General features: G+C 48.8%; 2 protein-coding genes across 4 annotated transcripts in view; both read right to left on the reverse strand.

The window, feature by feature from the left end:
• The window catches only part of FCHO2 (FCH and mu domain containing endocytic adaptor 2), a 1,031,922-nt gene that overhangs the window by 39,924 nt on the left and 974,664 nt on the right, over window positions 1-17,334 (reverse strand). For all 3 annotated transcript variants that reach the window (XM_085632343.1, XM_085632342.1, XM_085632344.1), the window contains one exon: window positions 2,153-2,317. In XM_085632343.1, the coding sequence (XP_085488469.1) occupies window positions 2,153-2,317 (165 nt within the window). The remainder of the gene's footprint in view (window positions 1-2,152; window positions 2,318-17,334) is intronic.
• On the reverse strand, window positions 9,950-15,693 carry LOC146865528 (uncharacterized). The gene is made up of 2 exons (XM_085640875.1): window positions 14,808-15,693; window positions 9,950-9,987 (listed from the first exon to the last, which is right to left on the reverse strand). Exons 1-2 carry the CDS (start codon window positions 15,691-15,693, stop codon window positions 9,950-9,952), a joined length of 924 nt encoding a protein of 307 aa, XP_085497001.1.

Genomic DNA, 17,334 nt, shown 5'->3' on the forward strand with positions numbered 1-17,334 from the left:
TGAATGAGTTGATCTGTTGAGACATCGTGATGGACCCGGAAATTCGTGGTAAATCGGAACCAGCTGCAGAACATGTTCCTCTGGGGAGAGGGAGCAAGACCAGGAGGCATCTTGATGTCCTCATCCTTTCTCAGAATGAGAGTGGTGAGGTTGAGATGAGGCCTTCTTGGACTTCTTGTGATTCTTTTTTGACTTGACTTGACCGAAGACTTGGATTGCGACAATGACCTGTCGCAAGACAGGCTCCTAGGGTGGGAACATGTCCTTGTCCTCAACTTTGAGCAGGTACAGGTCTTATGTTAATTCCTGCAGTGTTCGGTGATGTACAGCTTGAGTTCAAGGTCGCGGATCTCCTTCATGTTCATCACAGTAAAACAGTGGTTCACCTGGTTTTCTTTAGAAATATTTCTGAATCAGCAAAGTAGAATTCAGATCATTCCATAAATGCACAAACAAGATAAGTAAAGTAAGAAATCAATGTAAGCCAAAAACCTTGCCCTGTGTTAGTAGGAAGTTTTTAATGTATCAAAAGTATATACAATCCCAGATGGACTATCCAGAAGTTTATATACAAAAAGCCAACTTACAAATAATCAGTAGACAAAAGACAAAGAAGAAAAAGTGCTCAGTGTCCCAGTGTGGAGTAAGTACATAGAAGAAAGGAAATCAAAAATAGTAAAACAGTCCTCTTTCAAATATGTATCTTCAGAAGCACATATAAGAACAATTCTAAAGTAGCATTTCAATACATTTCTCAACAAATAGTGTGCTAGGTGTCAATGACGTTTCAAACTCATTTTGAATGTAGAGTTCTCTGCAAGCTTGGAAAATTAGATGGGACCTGGGAGAGAAATAATACCCAAATTACTGAGGGTACTAAAGGGCATTCAGGTCTGCGAGATGAATGAATGGGTAAATACCTGTGACATGGAGGCTACACAGTCCATAATATTCTCAGAGCACCCCAATGGCAAGATAACTCTAAAGCTGCTATCTGAGGATGAGCGTGGGCATCAGCTCATACACATTCAATTTCCACCACAAAGTGAGAAAATGGAGGTTACTCACTCAGAGAGGATGAAACCTAAAAACACATTAGACCGTAAATCTGGTCTCCAAACACGGAGTCAACAGTAGGTAAAATAAAATATCGGGACACAAGGAAGGGTGACACTCATCAACCGAGCCAATAGTACTCTCAAATTACTCAGGCAAAAATCTGAAGCGAGTGTATGTATCGATACAAAGGCACCCCAAAGTGAGGAGAAAAGAGAATGTAATTTACTCACAGTGTTGGAGGATAACCTAAAAGTATATGTTATATCATTAGTATGGTCATCCGGTAATCAGATACAAGAAAAGCATTTGTAGGAGTGTTATTTATTTTACATGAAGTAATGATTTTGAATTGAAATATTTACATAGTTCAGCCATCACGTCCTGCATGGCGCAAAGGAATAGGGCTTCCCCAAATATTATAATTACAAGACATAGGGTGACACTATTATGGTTCCTTGTCTGTGATGTTGGTTGTTCCTGCTTACATGTAACTCGTTGGGATGCTGAAGTGTGAGGTTGCAGTCTAGTTGCCAGACCAAATCCTGACCTACACTACACAGGACACTTTAGCAGCCACGACAGTTGCATTTGAGCAGGTTTTGACGTTTGTTTGTTACACTGAGAAGCTAACTGATGACTGTGTGCAATGTCAAGTATAATCTAGAATCAGCACATATCTAGAAGGAATACAGTTTGTCCCCAGGCATTAGAACGGCATGGAAAGAATCCTGGGGTCTCACTCTAGAGGCGGAAATAAATTAGAAGCAATTATGTATATGTTAAAAGTATGCTTTCAAAGATACGACCGTAAATCTGTCCCCTTCTCCCTTGTTCAGTGGAAAAACTTCACGTATTGGTGAGACCTCCAAACAGTGCCTGAGAATCTGATATTTGTTAACCTTTCTTAAGTTTAAATGTGAGATGCTTTGCATTGCATCCATTTGGTACACTTGGTACTAATATACTTGTCAGGAGTAATGAGGGCTGAGCAAAAAAGCAGCGGCGACGCTGATAACCTCTAATTATGTGTATGTTTATATTATGGTCAGCCCGGGTTGTAAAGCAAGCCATCAAATATCTTTACATTTCTTACCAGAGGAGAAACGTTTCTTCATTAAGGAAAGCCTGTAGCCACTCCCAACAAGTTCTAAGTCTACTCCTGATAGGGTGCCTCCTTCACTAACAAACTGCACTGCAACTGTTGTTGGTTTGCTGGGTCCCTCTGATAGATCAAACTTTGCTCTTAGAGATCCGGAACCTAAAACAAAAGCACACGAGTCAGACATATACTACTTGAAATGTGAGTGATATGCAAGGTGTTAATGCCACATTAAAGGGGCCATCACGTGAATGATGTCACAATACATCCAAAAACCCCAGGTGATATCAAACAAGGCAACATTCCTTGAAAGGCCTATTGTTGGCGGCTGTGAGAGATTCAGGACTGAGTAAACAATGTTTTTTTTCTCTACAATTGATTGACCCTTTAAGTAAAGATAAATTATACAGTACGTGCAAACTTTAAAGTGATACTAAAAATAACTTAAGTACAATTTAGGTTCTCCACACTGTTTCCTCCGAATAATTATTTACCTTCGGTAATGCCTTATCTGGTAGAGACTATCTAGATGAAGATTACTTACCTTAGAAATATCCCCAAGCGTCAGACAGGATCTGGAAATTTTTCTTGAGCAGTATTTCTGTGTACCGGATGGTGGTGTTGTTCGGCTCCGCGTTGTCTTCAGAATCATCTGTGCTGGAAGTGATATGTGAGGTGGCTATATAGGTGCCATCCCAGCGTGCTGATGTCAGTTACTGTTTGAGACTTTCCACGCCAGAAGGCCGGAGCCACGATGTACACTGACCACTGCAAAACTAGAGCCCAGAAAGGGGAAAACCCTGCCCCCAAGAAATCTGTTGGCAGAGGGAGGAGGATGGGTGGGTCAGTAAGAAATCTGTGGCTAGATCATCTCTACCAGATAAGATGTTACCAAAAAGAAGTAACTTGTTCATCTGATAGGGACTTCTAGCCGCAGATTCCTTACCTTCGAATAGATACCCAAGCAATACATCCCTGGAGGTGGGTCTATGGACCAATTTCAGATGAGGAAGTTCATCAAGACCGAACGGGCAAAAAGCCCATCCCTACAGACCGGACTGTCCAGGTAGTAGTGTTTGGTAAATGTGTGCACGGAAACCCACGTTACTGTTTGGCAGATGTCCAGGCCCGGAACTCTGCATGCTAATGCAGTAGTTGCAGCTTTAGCTCTGGTGGAATGAGGGTGCAACCCATCAGAGGCTTGCCTTTTAGCCAATGCGCAGCAGATTTTGATACAGAGCACGATCCATCAGGAGACGGTTCTCTTCTGTACAGTTCGTCTTTTCTTTGCTCCTACATACCCCACGAAGAGTTGGTTGTCCACCCAGAACTCCTGTGTGCGGTCAACGTAGAATGACAATGTTCTTTTTGGGTCTGACATTGAAGTCGCTCCTCTTCCCTGAAGGGATGAGCGAGACCATAAAAAAGTAGGTAGAGTGACAGACAGGCCTACATGAAAGCAAGTGACCACTTTCAGTAGAAAGGAAGCTCTTGTACAAAACACCAGTTTGTCTGGGCAGATGCTCAGGTAAGGAGGCTTTGATGACAATGCTTAAAGTTCACTTGCACTAGCCTTTCCTGGATGGAGCCTTTCCTGAATGCCAATCGGATCGCTCAGAGCTCCAACAGGTTGATGTGTGGTCCAGATTACGCTGGAGACCAGAGTCTTCGGATCTCCACCTCTCCCAGATGGCCACACTATCCCAAGAATGATGCATCTGTCATTACAGTCAGATTTGGTTGGAGATGGGTGAGGGGTCTGCTGCTGACCCAATCGTGGTCCTTAAGCCACCACTGCAGATTGTTTGCAGTTCGCTCAGAGATCTAGACCATGTCAGAGATATTCCCATGATGCTGCGCCCACTTGAACTTCAGGTCTCACTGCAGAGCCTGCTTATGACAGCGGGTATGGCTCACCAGCAGAAGTAGATGAGACCCAGCACCTCAGATTCAGTCTCACTGACATCCAGGATAGAGGCTGAAACATCGGTATCCTAGCCTGAATATACTGGACTTGCCGTGCAGGAAGATATGCCCTAAACTGCACCAAGTCCAGAACGGCTCCAATGAAAGGGAGCCTCTGAGAGGAAGTCAGGTGTGACTTTGGCACATTTAAAGTGAACCCCAGTGAGTGCAGGAGGACCCCCTTAGTCTGGAAGTAGGAGACAGCAGCCTGGGGCGAGCCAACCTTCAAAAGCCAGTCATCGAGATAAGGGGAAAACCAGAACCCTTGATCACCACAGATGGGCTGCAACCACTGCCATCACCTTGGTGAACACCCAAGTTGCGCTGGTGATGCCAAAGGAAAGCACGGCAAACTGAAAATACTTGCGGCCCACCGTGAACTGCAGGTAACGCTTGTGGGCAAGCAGGACGAGGATATGAAAGTATGCGTCCTGCAAGTCCAATGCTATCATCCAGTCTCCGGGGTTGAGGGCAGACTGGACCTGAGCTAGCAAGAGCATTCTGAACTTCTCCTTATGGAGAAAGAAATTGAGAGGGTGCAGGTCTAGGCTAGGATGAAGGCCTCCATCCTTTTTGGTCACCAGAAAGTAGTGTGAATAACAACCACAATCTACTTTTGGTGTTGGCACCCTCTCTATGGCTCCCTTGGCACTTTCTAGCAGAGAAGCGATAGGTGATCCTCTTTCAGCATGTTGCAAGCTGTTGGCATGGGGTAAGAGTGTAGTTATGAAGGGGAGGAATTAGCTCTTTCGGACAATCTGCAAAACCCACCAATCTGATGTTATGGACTGCTAGTGGGGCAGGTGATGGCGAATCCTGGTGCGCATTATGGTAAGAGGGCAGATTAGGAAGGTTTGGAGGCTGCGGCTGCTAGGGGGTGGTGGGCTGACCCGACTGCTGGCTGCTTGACTCATGGGGTCAGCAGATACTGCATCCACAGCCACGTAGAGTCTGTGACGTTTGTGCGCCACAGTGGCTCGGTGGGTACCGACGTGGCTGGAAGCCCCTTAAGAAGTTACGAAAGGAGCGAAAGATGGAATGGGGGGTTAAGGGGCCATGGAAATGCCTGAGAACATGGCCGCAGACATGCTGACCTTAAAGCGCTCCAGCGCAGAATCCGCCTTGTCTCCAAAGAGATGGGAGCCATCAAAGGGAACGTCCAAAAGCGATGCATCGACATCCCCAGAAAAGTCAGTTGTCCTCAACCCGGCGGGCGTGGTAAAGCCACCGACAATGAAACAATGAGAACGATAATGGATTAAACCCAGATCTGTGACTGGGGGTGAGTGTCTGAAAAGATTCAGCGCTCCGTCCATCATCTCCTTGTGTTTGCTTTGTTCACCCTAAGTTGGCAGGGTATGCCCAGACGTGGGTCCCTTTCTCACATTGCCACTGGATTCAAGCTAGACTGGTTGATGAGGGCTGTTAGCCCGAAACGGTCCAAGGATGCTTGCTTCCGGTCCGGGAAAGACCTGGCTTGGCATTTCGGGCTGGACTGTTCCCATGAGGCACAGGGTCAAGACTGATTTGCATAAAGCTGGGTCTGAACTGAGGTGGCGAAGTGAGCTAAAGAATGATGGATTCAACCCAGATCTCTGACTGGGGGTGAGTGTCTGAAAAGTTTCGGCGCTCCGACCATCATCTCCTTGCGTTTGCTTTGTTCTCTTCCTTAGGCAACAGCAATTCAAGGACCTATGTGGCTTTGTTCTGAACAGCTGTGAACGAGGCCACTTCCTCAATAAGGACACTCCAGAGCCACCTCAGGGGATTTATCCAAGCTACAGGCATTTTGCAGTGCCAAATAATCATCATTGGTGCCAATATTAGGACAAGATTGCCGTGCCACTGAAATCATCGTCATGGAAAATGATACTGGGCATTTGCATGGGATCTGAATCGGAGCAAATAAATCCTTCAAGCCTGCAAAAAATACTCACCTCGAGGCATGAGCTTGAAAGGGAACTCTTTCATTGTTGTGCTTTGCATCTGGATATGACTAAAATGGCCTTCATCTTCTGAAAATGTGCTACTTTTTCTAAGAGATCCAAAGAACCTGCAAAGCCTTCAGGTAAAAGAAGAGCACTGGAATAGCTCTTAGCATGTGGTGGAAATTGCAGGATGCAGAACAGCAACTACAGAGACATTTGGAGGCTTAATCATGCCATGTTACTTGCTTGCTGTCAAACATGAAGAAACTCTCTCCAACAATAAACTTGCATTCATATACTGCCTTGAGTCAGTGCAAGACGGTAAATCCTGGAATTTAATGGACAACTCTTGTGTTCTGAGGTGCAGACATCACCACACAATGCCTGGGAATATTCCTAGAGGGCTAGATAATGCCCATCATCCACCCAGGGCATCTTACAATTCGGTTCCTTTTCTTTATTGCCCAGAGTTACCATTTCCACTTCATGCTATGGTCATATACTCCTTGTAGAGCAGGCATGCCTCCTATTCCTACCCTCTCAGGGAGTCCTGTGGTCAGGGGGAATGGCTGCAATTGTAGGATTGCTGCCAGCAAACCAAGTCTTCCGTCATTTGGCCATCTGTTCTAGCCCTATTAAGCAAGGCCCATCCCTATACATCGCATCACTGGTTATCTAATCTTAGTTACCTATGCTGTTGCCAGTGGATTGCTTCCTTTTAGACAGTGGCCCAATTGCAAAAACATACATCTCATTTTGCAACACTTCGGTCACAGCATTAGGCCCAGAAATCAGAGTCTGCATCACTGCCTGTCCCGCTGCTGGCCCACTATTTCAGTCCAACACAACTTTGAAACTCCCTGAATTTCCACATCACATGTAAGAAGTTTGAATCCGCGTCCCTACATCTGGGGCATTCACAGCCACCTTCAGGTATATTCTGTGAAAAACTTTAAGGGTAAGATAGTTCCTGTGCATGTTATTGACCTGCACATATTTGAATATAACGTTAATGTACACCTGCCTACTATGGCATCCTTTGATATTTATCCACTCAAATCACTGTACGAAATGTTATAACTGGTCTATCCCTCTTCTGTAAGTGAAAACATGTGTTAATTTAAGGGGACACCTTTAGCTGTTGTGAAAAAGAGGACAAAAGTCTTCAGGTTATTCTGACAATTGGCGTGTAATGCCAAAAACTGTCCCACTTGCAAACTGAAAGTTGGTAAATGTGCTCACAGCAAACCAGTCACCCATTTTAGGCAGCCCCATTCATCCATTTAGTCACCACTCCTTTCGTATATTTTGAAAAGCAGAATGTCTACAAATATATAGGCCATGCATTTGGTGTACAGTTTAGACTCCGTCTGGTGGCCTTGTATCACATTTGACCCATTTATCAGACCAGATATTGCTCCCCCCATCACTTTTTCACCCATCAGCATTAGTTCTTTTAGGCCATTAATCATTCATATAATATGTTCTCTACTTTTAGCCCATCTTTTAACCAGTCTACTGCATGTTTCAGCTGAAAGCAATATAATGCAATTTCAAGTCAGGTAGGCCTAGATGTCCCTTCTCATAAAATATTTCCTTTTTAACTCTGCTAAGCTGTGTTGCCCAGACTACATTAATCAGATGTTTTTCTAGCTCCTTGAAAAAATGTAGGGAGCAGATACATCAAATCCTGGAGGCCATAGAGGTATCTAGGCAGCAGAACCAATTGTGCCAGTGTTAATCTCACCACAAGAGTGAGACTGTAATCCAAAAGATAACTGATATTTATAGTCCCTCGACCTACCCCGACCATGTTGATGATAAACAAGCTAGGGAAATCATGTATAATTTACAACCCCAGATAACTGAAATGATCTACCGCCAGACACAATGGGGTTTTGGTGCATCTTTACTTGCCTCCGAGCCATTGTGCCCCTGTGGGAAGAGCATCAACTTTCTCCAGTTGTTGTCTCTTTCTGAGACTGCTCCAGAATCATCCAGCTCCTACTGTAGTAAAGATTGTTCCAGATCATTCAGATGTACACTAGTGCCATCTGCATGCAGTATCGCCAAATGTATATATGTGCACCAACTGTGATGCCCCAGCCCACCTGTTCTCGCAATCTGCTTGCTAAAGGTCCTACGTCCAGGCAAAAAAGGTGACGACAGGGAACATCCCAGTTGAGTGGCCTTTAAAAAAAAAAAAAAAATTATTAATCTTTTTATTAACATAGCTCAACAGACCATACATTACAATAAGCATTCCCATCAGTTCACGGGAAGGCAGGTACAGTACTTCACTGATAGTGTATTTACAGAGTGCTTTCAAGCAGTGGAGGCCCCCAATACCGTTCCGTCCCGCAAGCTCATCCCTCTGTACTTTTGCCAGGGTGCCCATATCTTTTCCCACTTCTTAGCACATCCCCTGCTTTTGTAGACCGTTTCTTCAGTGCGCTGGCACCAATCAAGGTCTCGTCTCCAATCCTCCAGTGTCGAAGGTAGCGGCGCTCCCCACACCCTGGCGATGTTTCTGTTTGCTATTCCTGCAGCCAAGGCCAACCATATTCCCTCATATTTGGACCAGTCCAGGTCACCCTTTATCATCAGAAGCAACCATTTTGCATCCAGTGGAACCACCCTCCCCACAATCCTGGACATAATGCCCGTGACTTTTTGGCAGTATCTAGCTATCTCTGGGCATTCATACAAGATGTGCATGAAGGTTCCCTCGCCCTGGCATCCACGCACACATAGCGCTGTAGGGGTCCTGCCCCATGTGTATAGGTGGGTCCTCGGGTAGTATGTGCGATGTAATATCTTAAGTTGCACTAATCTAAATCTAGAACGGACTGCTATTTCTCTTGGGCTCTGAATTGCTTCCTGCCAGTCCTCGTCATCTATGGGTCCCATGTCTTTTTCCCATGTGTCTCGGAAGGCCCTCAGGGGATCAGGCACATTGTTTATCAGTTTACGATAGACCGTAGAGGTCGACTTTTCTTTGATCGGGTCGAGTAGCAACCTGTCCTCTAGTGGGGAATATTCTGAGATAGAGGTGTCACTGTGATGGGCGCGTAGTGCGTGTACTAGCCTCAGGTGCTTATATCTTTGGGTTTGATGCAAGTTATATTCCTGCTGGAGTTTCTCAAAATTCAGTGGGGAGTCCCCCTTCCACACGTCACCCAAGTATTCAACCCCTATCAGCCTCCACCCTTGAAGACCTGATAGGGCCGCTAACTGCTTCAGGGGATCACCCACCCACCACGGGGTTTTACCAGTCAGCTTCCCCGCCCAGCCTAGTAATTTATTGGCCTCTCTCCAACACTGAACCACCACTTTGGTGTGCTCCGGCCACTCTGCTCGTATCTTTTGGGAGCATAGAAGAGGCTCACAATTGCATCCCAGCATGGCTGCTCTATCTGATCTATAAGCTGGTTCGTCCATGTCCACGTACACCCAGTCTTTGATGACCTGGGGCTGCGAGACCCAATAGTAGAGACGAACGTCAGGAACTGCCAGTCCACCATCATACACTCCCTCCTGTAGCTTGTGCAGCGCTATTCTAGGTGCGCCACCCTGCTACAGTAATGCTCTAACTTCCTGGGCCATCCATTTAAAAACTGTTGGAGGGACCGGATATGGGGTGTTTTGGAGTACATATAGGAAGCGAGGTAATGTCATAATTTTAAATAAAGCCGCTCTACCCATAAGTGAAAGCGGAAGAGTGCGCCAATGACCAACATCCGCGCTAAGGTGGCTTATTTGGGGCCAGAGATTCCGGTCAAGGAACTCCTTTGGATACCGCGTGACATAGATACCCAAATACTTAAAGCCCTCCGACACCACCGAGACGAAACATTGTCCTGTTACCTTGGGGGGAGGGGGGCAGACAGTGGAAAAATCACCGACTTAGACCAGTTGATGGTATATCCTGAATAGCTGCCAAAGAAATAAAAAATGTGTAGCACACGGGCGATGGAGTAATATAGCCTTGCTAGGTAGAGGGCGATATCATCGGCATAGAGCGAAATTCGCTCCTCCCACCCCCCTGGTGACACTACACCCCAAATCTCTGGGTCCCTCCGTATTCAGTGCGCCAGCGGCTCCAATGCAAGGGCGAACAACAGCAGAGTCCCCCGTCTCAGCTGGAAAGATCTCGATACCACCCCGTTGACATGTAGCCTGGCAGTGGGGGTCTCGTATAACAATCGCACCCAGCCACAGAAGTTAGGGCCGAAGCCCAATCTTTGGAGCAACATGAACAAGTAAGGCCACTCAATGCTATCGAACGCCATTGAGGCGTCGAGCGCCATCAATGCCGTCTGTTGGGCCTCGGGCCGCCAGTCATGTGAAGTTTGAGAAGGGTGAAGTACCCTCTGTGAAATCAGGGCGGGGCAGACCTGTGAACCCTACAAACTGCAACTAAATAGTTGGAACGCTCCTGATATGACCTAATATCGAAAGGGAGAAGTACTCCAAGAGCTAATGGCGTCAGAAGCCCAGCACCTTACCGGCAATTCTGCTTGGGACCTGCCTGTCTTCCCTTCCAAAGACTGCTTCTCCCGTGAAAACCAAATTTGTTCAACAGCAGCCTCTGGCAGCAGCCGGAAACTGCGAATCCAGCCCACTCTGCATCCGCCGAACCCGGCCCGAGCTCGAGTGGAAAAACACCACGAGGAGGTCACCCTGGCGATCCTGACCCGAGATCCGTCGACCCCTGACCTGCCTCAGCCTCCAGCCGACACCTGCAGTCTAAATCCAGAAGGCCCCCCTAACCGCGACCAGGAGCTGGTAAAAAGATCCAACCCCAAAAAGCACCCCTGCTCCTGCCGCCCCACGGCCTTGTGTGCCCAAACCAATGGTGCCTAACCAACCCCTAACTTCCCAACTTACCCCTCGAAGTGGGGGTCACACCCAGAAGTCCTTCGTCCCCCTGCCTGCAGTGCTTTGCAAACCGGAGGTTCTCCTTTAGAAACAACAGGGCGCCCGACGTTGAAACAGCACTCTGCACCCGGCTGCCTTAGTGCCGCTGAGGGTGCACCTTTTGTGCTACTTTGTTTCCTCATTTGCCCTGACCGAAACCCTAGGAGCTTTGCTCCCACAACCCAGTGGCCTGCTTGCCAGCAGCCACCAACCGGAGGCCCCCTATCCCACATTGGATAACATGGGGCCTCAAAACTCTGCACCCGGCCGCCCTAGTGCCACTGAGGGTGTAATGATTATGCTACTTACCAGTATGCATCTGTTCTTGGCATGTAGGGCTGCTGACATTCATATCTGTGCATAGATCGCCGCCTAGTGTTGGGTCCGGATGTTTGCACGTTGTTGTCCTGGAAGAGTTTTCGAAGTATCCTGGGATAGGTGACTCCTCCCCTGGACTACAGTGCGCATGGGCATCCTCTCCATCCTCAGATTGTTTTTCGCCATTGTGGCAGTGATGGAGTAGATACAGAAAGTGATGACCATGCTTACAGTAATTCTGAGAGCTGCAGCTGCTACAGGCGCCGGGGAGGAGGGAGGGCGATATGAATGTCAGCAGCCCTACATGCCAAGAACAGATGCATACTGGTAAGTAGCATAATCAGTTCGTGGCATGTGGGCTGCTGAATTCATATCTGTGCATAGAATACATAGCAGTGCCCTCTATTAGCGGCGGCTACCAGTGCCAGCTGCAGCGGTCTGAAAAAGACTTTTGAGAACAGCCTGTCCTACAGCTGCCTGCTGTTTTGATTGCACATCTACACAATAGTGTTTGGTAAATGTATGTGTAGTGGACCAGGTGGCTGCTCTACATATATCATGCAAAGGAATGCTTCCTAGGAAAGCCATGGAGGCCCCTAACTTACGTGTTGAGTGGGCTTGTGGGGGAATCGTTAATGTGCGTTTAGCCTTTTGATAGCAAATTTGAATACATTTAACGATCCATCTGGCTATACCTGCTTTGGAGATAGCGTTACCTTTGTGGTGTGGGGCAAAGGCAACGAAAAGTTGTTTTGTTTTCCTAAAGACTTTAGTCCTGTCGATATAGTACATGAGGGCCCTCTTTACATCTAGTGTATGGAGTGCTCTTTCTGCGACAGTCTGTGGGTTTTGAAAGAAAACAGGCAGTTCAATAGTTTGATTCATGTGGAACTGCGATATCACCTTGGGCATGAATTTGGGGTTGGTACGTAGTACGACCCTGTTGGCGTGAACCTGTATAAATGGCTCTTGAACGGTTAGTGCCTGGAGTTCACTAACTCTTCTTAAAGAAGTGATCGCTACTAGGAAAGCTACTTTCCAGGTAAGGAATTGAATCTCGCATGAGTGTAGAGGTTCAAAGGGTGGACCCATCAGGCGTGTGAGGACCAAGTTGAGGTTCCACATTGGAGCCGGTGGGTGGCTTGGTGGAATGACTCGTTTGAGTCCTTCCAAGAAGGCTTTGATGGCAGGCACTCTGAATAGAGAGAGGTGCTGCCTGGTCTGCAGATAGGCTGATATTGCGGTCAAATGGACACGTATAGAGGTGTATGCCAGATTGCATCGGTATAGGTGTAAGAGGTAACAAATTATGTTTTGGATGGATGCGTCTAGCGGGTTAATGTAATTATTATTGCAATAAATGACGAACCTTTTCCATTTGGCTGCATAGCAAGCTCTGGTAGTGGGTCTCCTGGCCTCCTTAATGATGTCCATACAGTCAGGTGGCAGGTTTAGGTAGCCAAACTCTAGGACTTCAGGAGCCAGATTGCCAGGTTCAGCTGTTGCGGATCTGGGTGCTGAATCTCTCCATGGTTCTGCGTCAAATGCGCGGGTTTGATCCGCAGCCTTTGATGTGGCACCACGGAAAGTTCGAGAAAGGTGGTGTACCATGGCTGGCGTGCCCACGTTGGAGCAACCAGGACGAGTGTTAGTGAGTGTTGTCTGAGTTTGCGTGCCACCAGCGGTATCAGTGGTGCTGGGGGAAAAGCGTACGCAAATCTGCCGGACCAGTTCATCCATATCGCATTGCCCTGCGACTGCGGATGTGGGAACCTGGCGGCAAAGCTTTGGCATTTTGCGTTTTCGCTTGTGGCGAATAGGTCTATCTCTGGATGACCCCATTGCTGGAAGTACGGTTGGAGTACTGATGGGTGTAACTCCCACTCGTGCATCTGGTGGCTGTGTCTGCTGAGCAGATCCGCCATCTGGTTGTCCTTGCCGGGGAGGTGTTCTGCCATGAGGAACATGTTCCTCTGAATGGCCCACTTCCACATGCTCTGAGCCAGATGAGACAACTGTGGAGAGTGTGTTCCTCCCTGCTTCTGTATGTAGTACATGGCGGTCATGTTGTCCGTCCGGATCAACACGACTTTGTTGCACAAGTGTACTTTGAATGCTTTCATTGCCAGGAAGATTGCCATCAATTCCAGAAGGTTGATGTGCATCTTCTTCTGTTGTGTTGTCCATAGTCCCTGCACTGTGTAGTTGAGTACATGTGCTCCCCATCCCTGGAGAGACGCGTCCGCTGTCAGTATTATTTGTGGAACAGGCTCTTGGAACGGTCGGCCCTTGCAAAGGTTTTGTGGATTCCACCAATGCAGAGAGTTGTATGCCCGACCGCTCACCAACACTAGGTCTTTCAACTGTCCTTGAGCCTGATTCCACTGACGTGCTAAGCACTCCTGAAGCGGGCGCATATGTAGTCTCGCGTGTGGGACTATGAAAATGCAGGAGGCCATCATGCCTATCAACTGCATGAACACTCGCGCGGGAAGGGAGTGTTGTGGTTTGAACTTCGAAATCAGCATCTGCATGCTGTTGATTCTCACTAAATTTGGCTGAGCTGTGGCCGCCAGAGTGTCTATAGTCGCACCTAGGTACTGTTGTACGTGTGCGGGCTGGAGATGGGATTTTGGGTAATTTAGTGAGAACCCCAGACTGTGAAGGAGGTGCATGGTGCGGGACATGTGGCTGGCACATTGCTGGGCTGACTTTGCTTGAACGAGCCAGTCGTCCAGGTAAGGGTAGACGTGTATGTGCTGCCTCCGTAGATGTGCCGCCACAGTAGCTAGGCACTTTGTGAAAACCCTGGGTGCTGTTGTCACGCCGAAGGGAAGGACTTTGAATTGGTAGTGCTGCCCCTGAACTGTGAACCTGAGGTATTTTTTGTGTGAGGGGTGAATGGGTATATGGAAATACGCATCCTTGAGGTCCAGCGTGGCCAGGAAGTCTCCCTACTTGAGCAGCGGGAGGACTTGCTGTAAAGTGAGCATGTGAAAATGCTCGGAGAGAATGTAGCGGTTCAGGGGTCTCAGGTCTAATATAGGTCTGAGTGACCCGTCCTTTTTTGGTATTAAAAAGTACAGGGAGTACACCCCCGTACCTTGCTCGTGGACGGGTACGACCTCTATTGCGCCTTTTAGTAGCATACTTTGCACCTCCTGCTGTAAGAGCGTTAAGTGCTCTGAGGACATAGGACGGTTTTTTGGAGGTATTGTGGGTGGAGTCGAGGTTAATTCTAGGCAGTAACCGTATTTGACAATATCTTTGACCCACCTGTCCGTGGTGATGGAGTTCCACGTGGACAGGAACCTTTGTAGCCTTCCCCCGACAGGTGTTATGTGGTCGGGAGGAAGGGAGAGAGCGTCACTGTTTGTTCTTGGGGGAGGACCTGGTGTTGCCGTACCCGCGTCCTCTGCCCTTTGTGCTGGAGCCACGATATCCACCCCGGGTGTTTTTATCGTAGGTGCTTTGTGTGTTGCCCTTGTTGTAGGTTTGCTGTGACCCCTGTCCTCTACCTGCTCCTCTATTTCCGGGGCGACGAAAGGAGCCGCTCCGAAAGGACTGCGTTTGGAGAGCCCCCATGGACTTTGCAGTGTCTGTGTCCTTTTTTATTTTCTCTAGGGTGGTGTCAACCTCCGGTCCGAATAAGTAGTCGGGGTTGACAGGCTGGTTGAGGATGTTATTTTGTACCTCAGGTTTGAATCCGGAGATTCGCAACCAGGCGTGTCGTCGCAACATGACGCTAGTGTTTATGGCTCTGGCAGCTGTATCCGCGGCATCCAGTGCACACTTAATGGATGCGTTTGTGAGGAGTTGTCCCTCCCTGATGAGGATCTCTGCACCTTCTTTGAATTGGTCAGGGAGATGTTGGAGTAATTGTTCTAATGTGTCGTAGTGTGCTCGATCGTAGCGAGCGAGGAGCGCCTGAGTATTGGCAATGCGCCATATGTTAGCTGCCTGGGCCGCAACCCGTTTGCCGGACGTCTCTAGCACCTTGGACTCTTTGTCCGGGGGAGGAGCATCACCTGTTGTTTGCGAGTGTGCCCGTTTGCGAGCATTCGCAACTACAATGGAATCCAGAGGTAACTGGCCTCTAATGTAGGTAGGGTCCCCAGGCGCCGACCTGTATTTCTTGTCGATCCTGGGGTTTATTACTCTTGCCCTGGTGGGTTCTTTGAAGATGTCCTTTGCTGGTTTGAGGACACCCTTCAACATGGGTAGAGTTTTTATATTCCTTTCTGAGGATGCGAAAGTATCCATGAGAAAGTCGTCCTCGACGGTGTCAGAGTGGAGTTGCACACCATGATTGGCCGCAGCACGTTCAATTAGGGCGTTGAATGCGGCAGTGTCCTCTGTGGGAGACGTTTTTGCTCCATAGAGTTGCGGGTCCTGTGTATCCATAGGTGCACCCGAGTCTACAGGGTCATCCCAAGCTTGGTCAGGGTCCTGTTGGCCTTCAGGGTCCATCTCTCCGGGGTAGGGGACGTGGTCACCCATGTAGTCCTCCAAAACGTCTGTGTCGGAGTGTGTGGGAGAGAAGGACTGTGGATCTTGATAAGAGGAATGGAGAGGTTCGTAAAGAACTGGTTCCGAAGCCACTGGCAGCTTTTTCTTAAGCGGGATCCGGTAGGAGTCCAAAGCTGGCTCGGAAGTTATTCTCCTCTTGTGGAGCATCATCCTGCCGGTGTCGGCGTCGATGATATGTGATGGAGACGTCTCCGCAGGAGAGCGTTCGGCAGGCGTGAACGTGGTGTGGGTGACTCGCGTTCTGATTTGGAACAGTTTTGGGGCCGTGGATGGCGGCAGGCCAAAAGTGATGTTGGCCGGTGCCGAAGAGGCTGTTGGAGCTTTTATCGGCTCGGAGCCTGACGTGTCCTGGAGGACTGCTTTGTGTTTGGTGTGTTGCGCAGCAACGGGCCGCACCTGGAGCGCCATCGAGTCCTTTGCGCCGACCGGTTCCGTAGAGGCGGGCGTGGACTTCTTCGGCGCCGGTGAGTCATCGAGTCGAGGGGCGGTAATGGCCGTCGACGTCTTTGATGAGTGTGCCTTTGGTGGTGCTGTCGAAGCGGTGTGAGACGCAGCAGGCAGTTTGACCTTTGGGGTCGGAGCCGGTTGTGTCGGTGCCGGGAGCCGAGTAGGTTTGGTGGCACCGAAGGTCTTTTTCCGTGTGTCGGCGCCGACGTCGGCTGCTGCAAGCTCGGCACCGAAGTCTCGTTTGGTGCGGTCGGTGCCGACGGGTTTTGCTGGCGTCGAAGGTGTGGTGGGCCTCGATCCGACCAGCGTCACTTTCGGTTTCGGTTTCTGGTGAACCAATGCAGCTTTCGGTTTCGATGAAGGGAAACCAGCCGTTTTGGGTAGTAATGGCTGCCGCTGAATGTCCGAGGCCGGGCCAGAGGGCGGGGCCGAAGGACTGCGGGATAGGTCTTGGGTAAGGCCTGAAGGCGATCCCTCGACCGGGGCCATAGACTGGCGCACTGGGATATCCTCAGTCTGTACGGGTAGGCCTTGCTCGTCACCGGAGCTACTCTCTTCGGCCCCTAAGGCCTCATTGTAGTCTCCTACCTCGGTGTCGGCTTCATCTCTGGAAAAGAGTCGTTCTTCGACGTCTTCCGATCCGGAGTCGTGTTCGGAAGCGGGACTGGAGGGTAGGTTCTCCACGTCTTCGACATCTTCGTCGTCGGCGCTGAAATGTTGGCCGGGGCCGGTGCCGCTTGCTGCGCTTCGAGTCTCGCTGCTCATCGATTCCGGAGAGTCTTCTTGGATCGGAATCGGGCACAGGCCATAAATGTAGATTCGTCGTGATCCGGTGAAAGGCATTTGTTGCACACCGGATGGACGTCGATATGGGGATATTTCGCATTGCATACAGGACACCGCTTGAATGGTGTCCTCGATTCCATCGTCGATGACGGGTCGATGGTCATGTAAAATGCGAAAAAGTTGGTTCTGGAAGCTAGTAAACTAACAAGATACTATCGATACCGATCGGGAACAGTACCGACGCGAACTAAAGGCCTTTTGGCCTGGAAAAAAGTTTTTCCT

Source organism: Triturus cristatus, chromosome 2_1 (genome assembly GCF_964204655.1).
Source record: "Triturus cristatus chromosome 2_1, aTriCri1.1, whole genome shotgun sequence".
In the NCBI taxonomy this organism is placed as follows: domain Eukaryota; kingdom Metazoa; phylum Chordata; class Amphibia; order Caudata; family Salamandridae; genus Triturus; species Triturus cristatus.

Coding starts and splice junctions, on each gene's coding strand:
- LOC146865528 (XM_085640875.1), bottom strand. CDS start 15,693: ATGGATACACAGGACCCGCAACTCTATGGAGCAAAAACGTCTCCCACA. Junction 9,988..14,807: donor CCCCGGAAATAGAGGAGCAG/GTAGAGGACAGG, acceptor TTTCTTTGGCAG/CTATTCAGGATATACCATCA.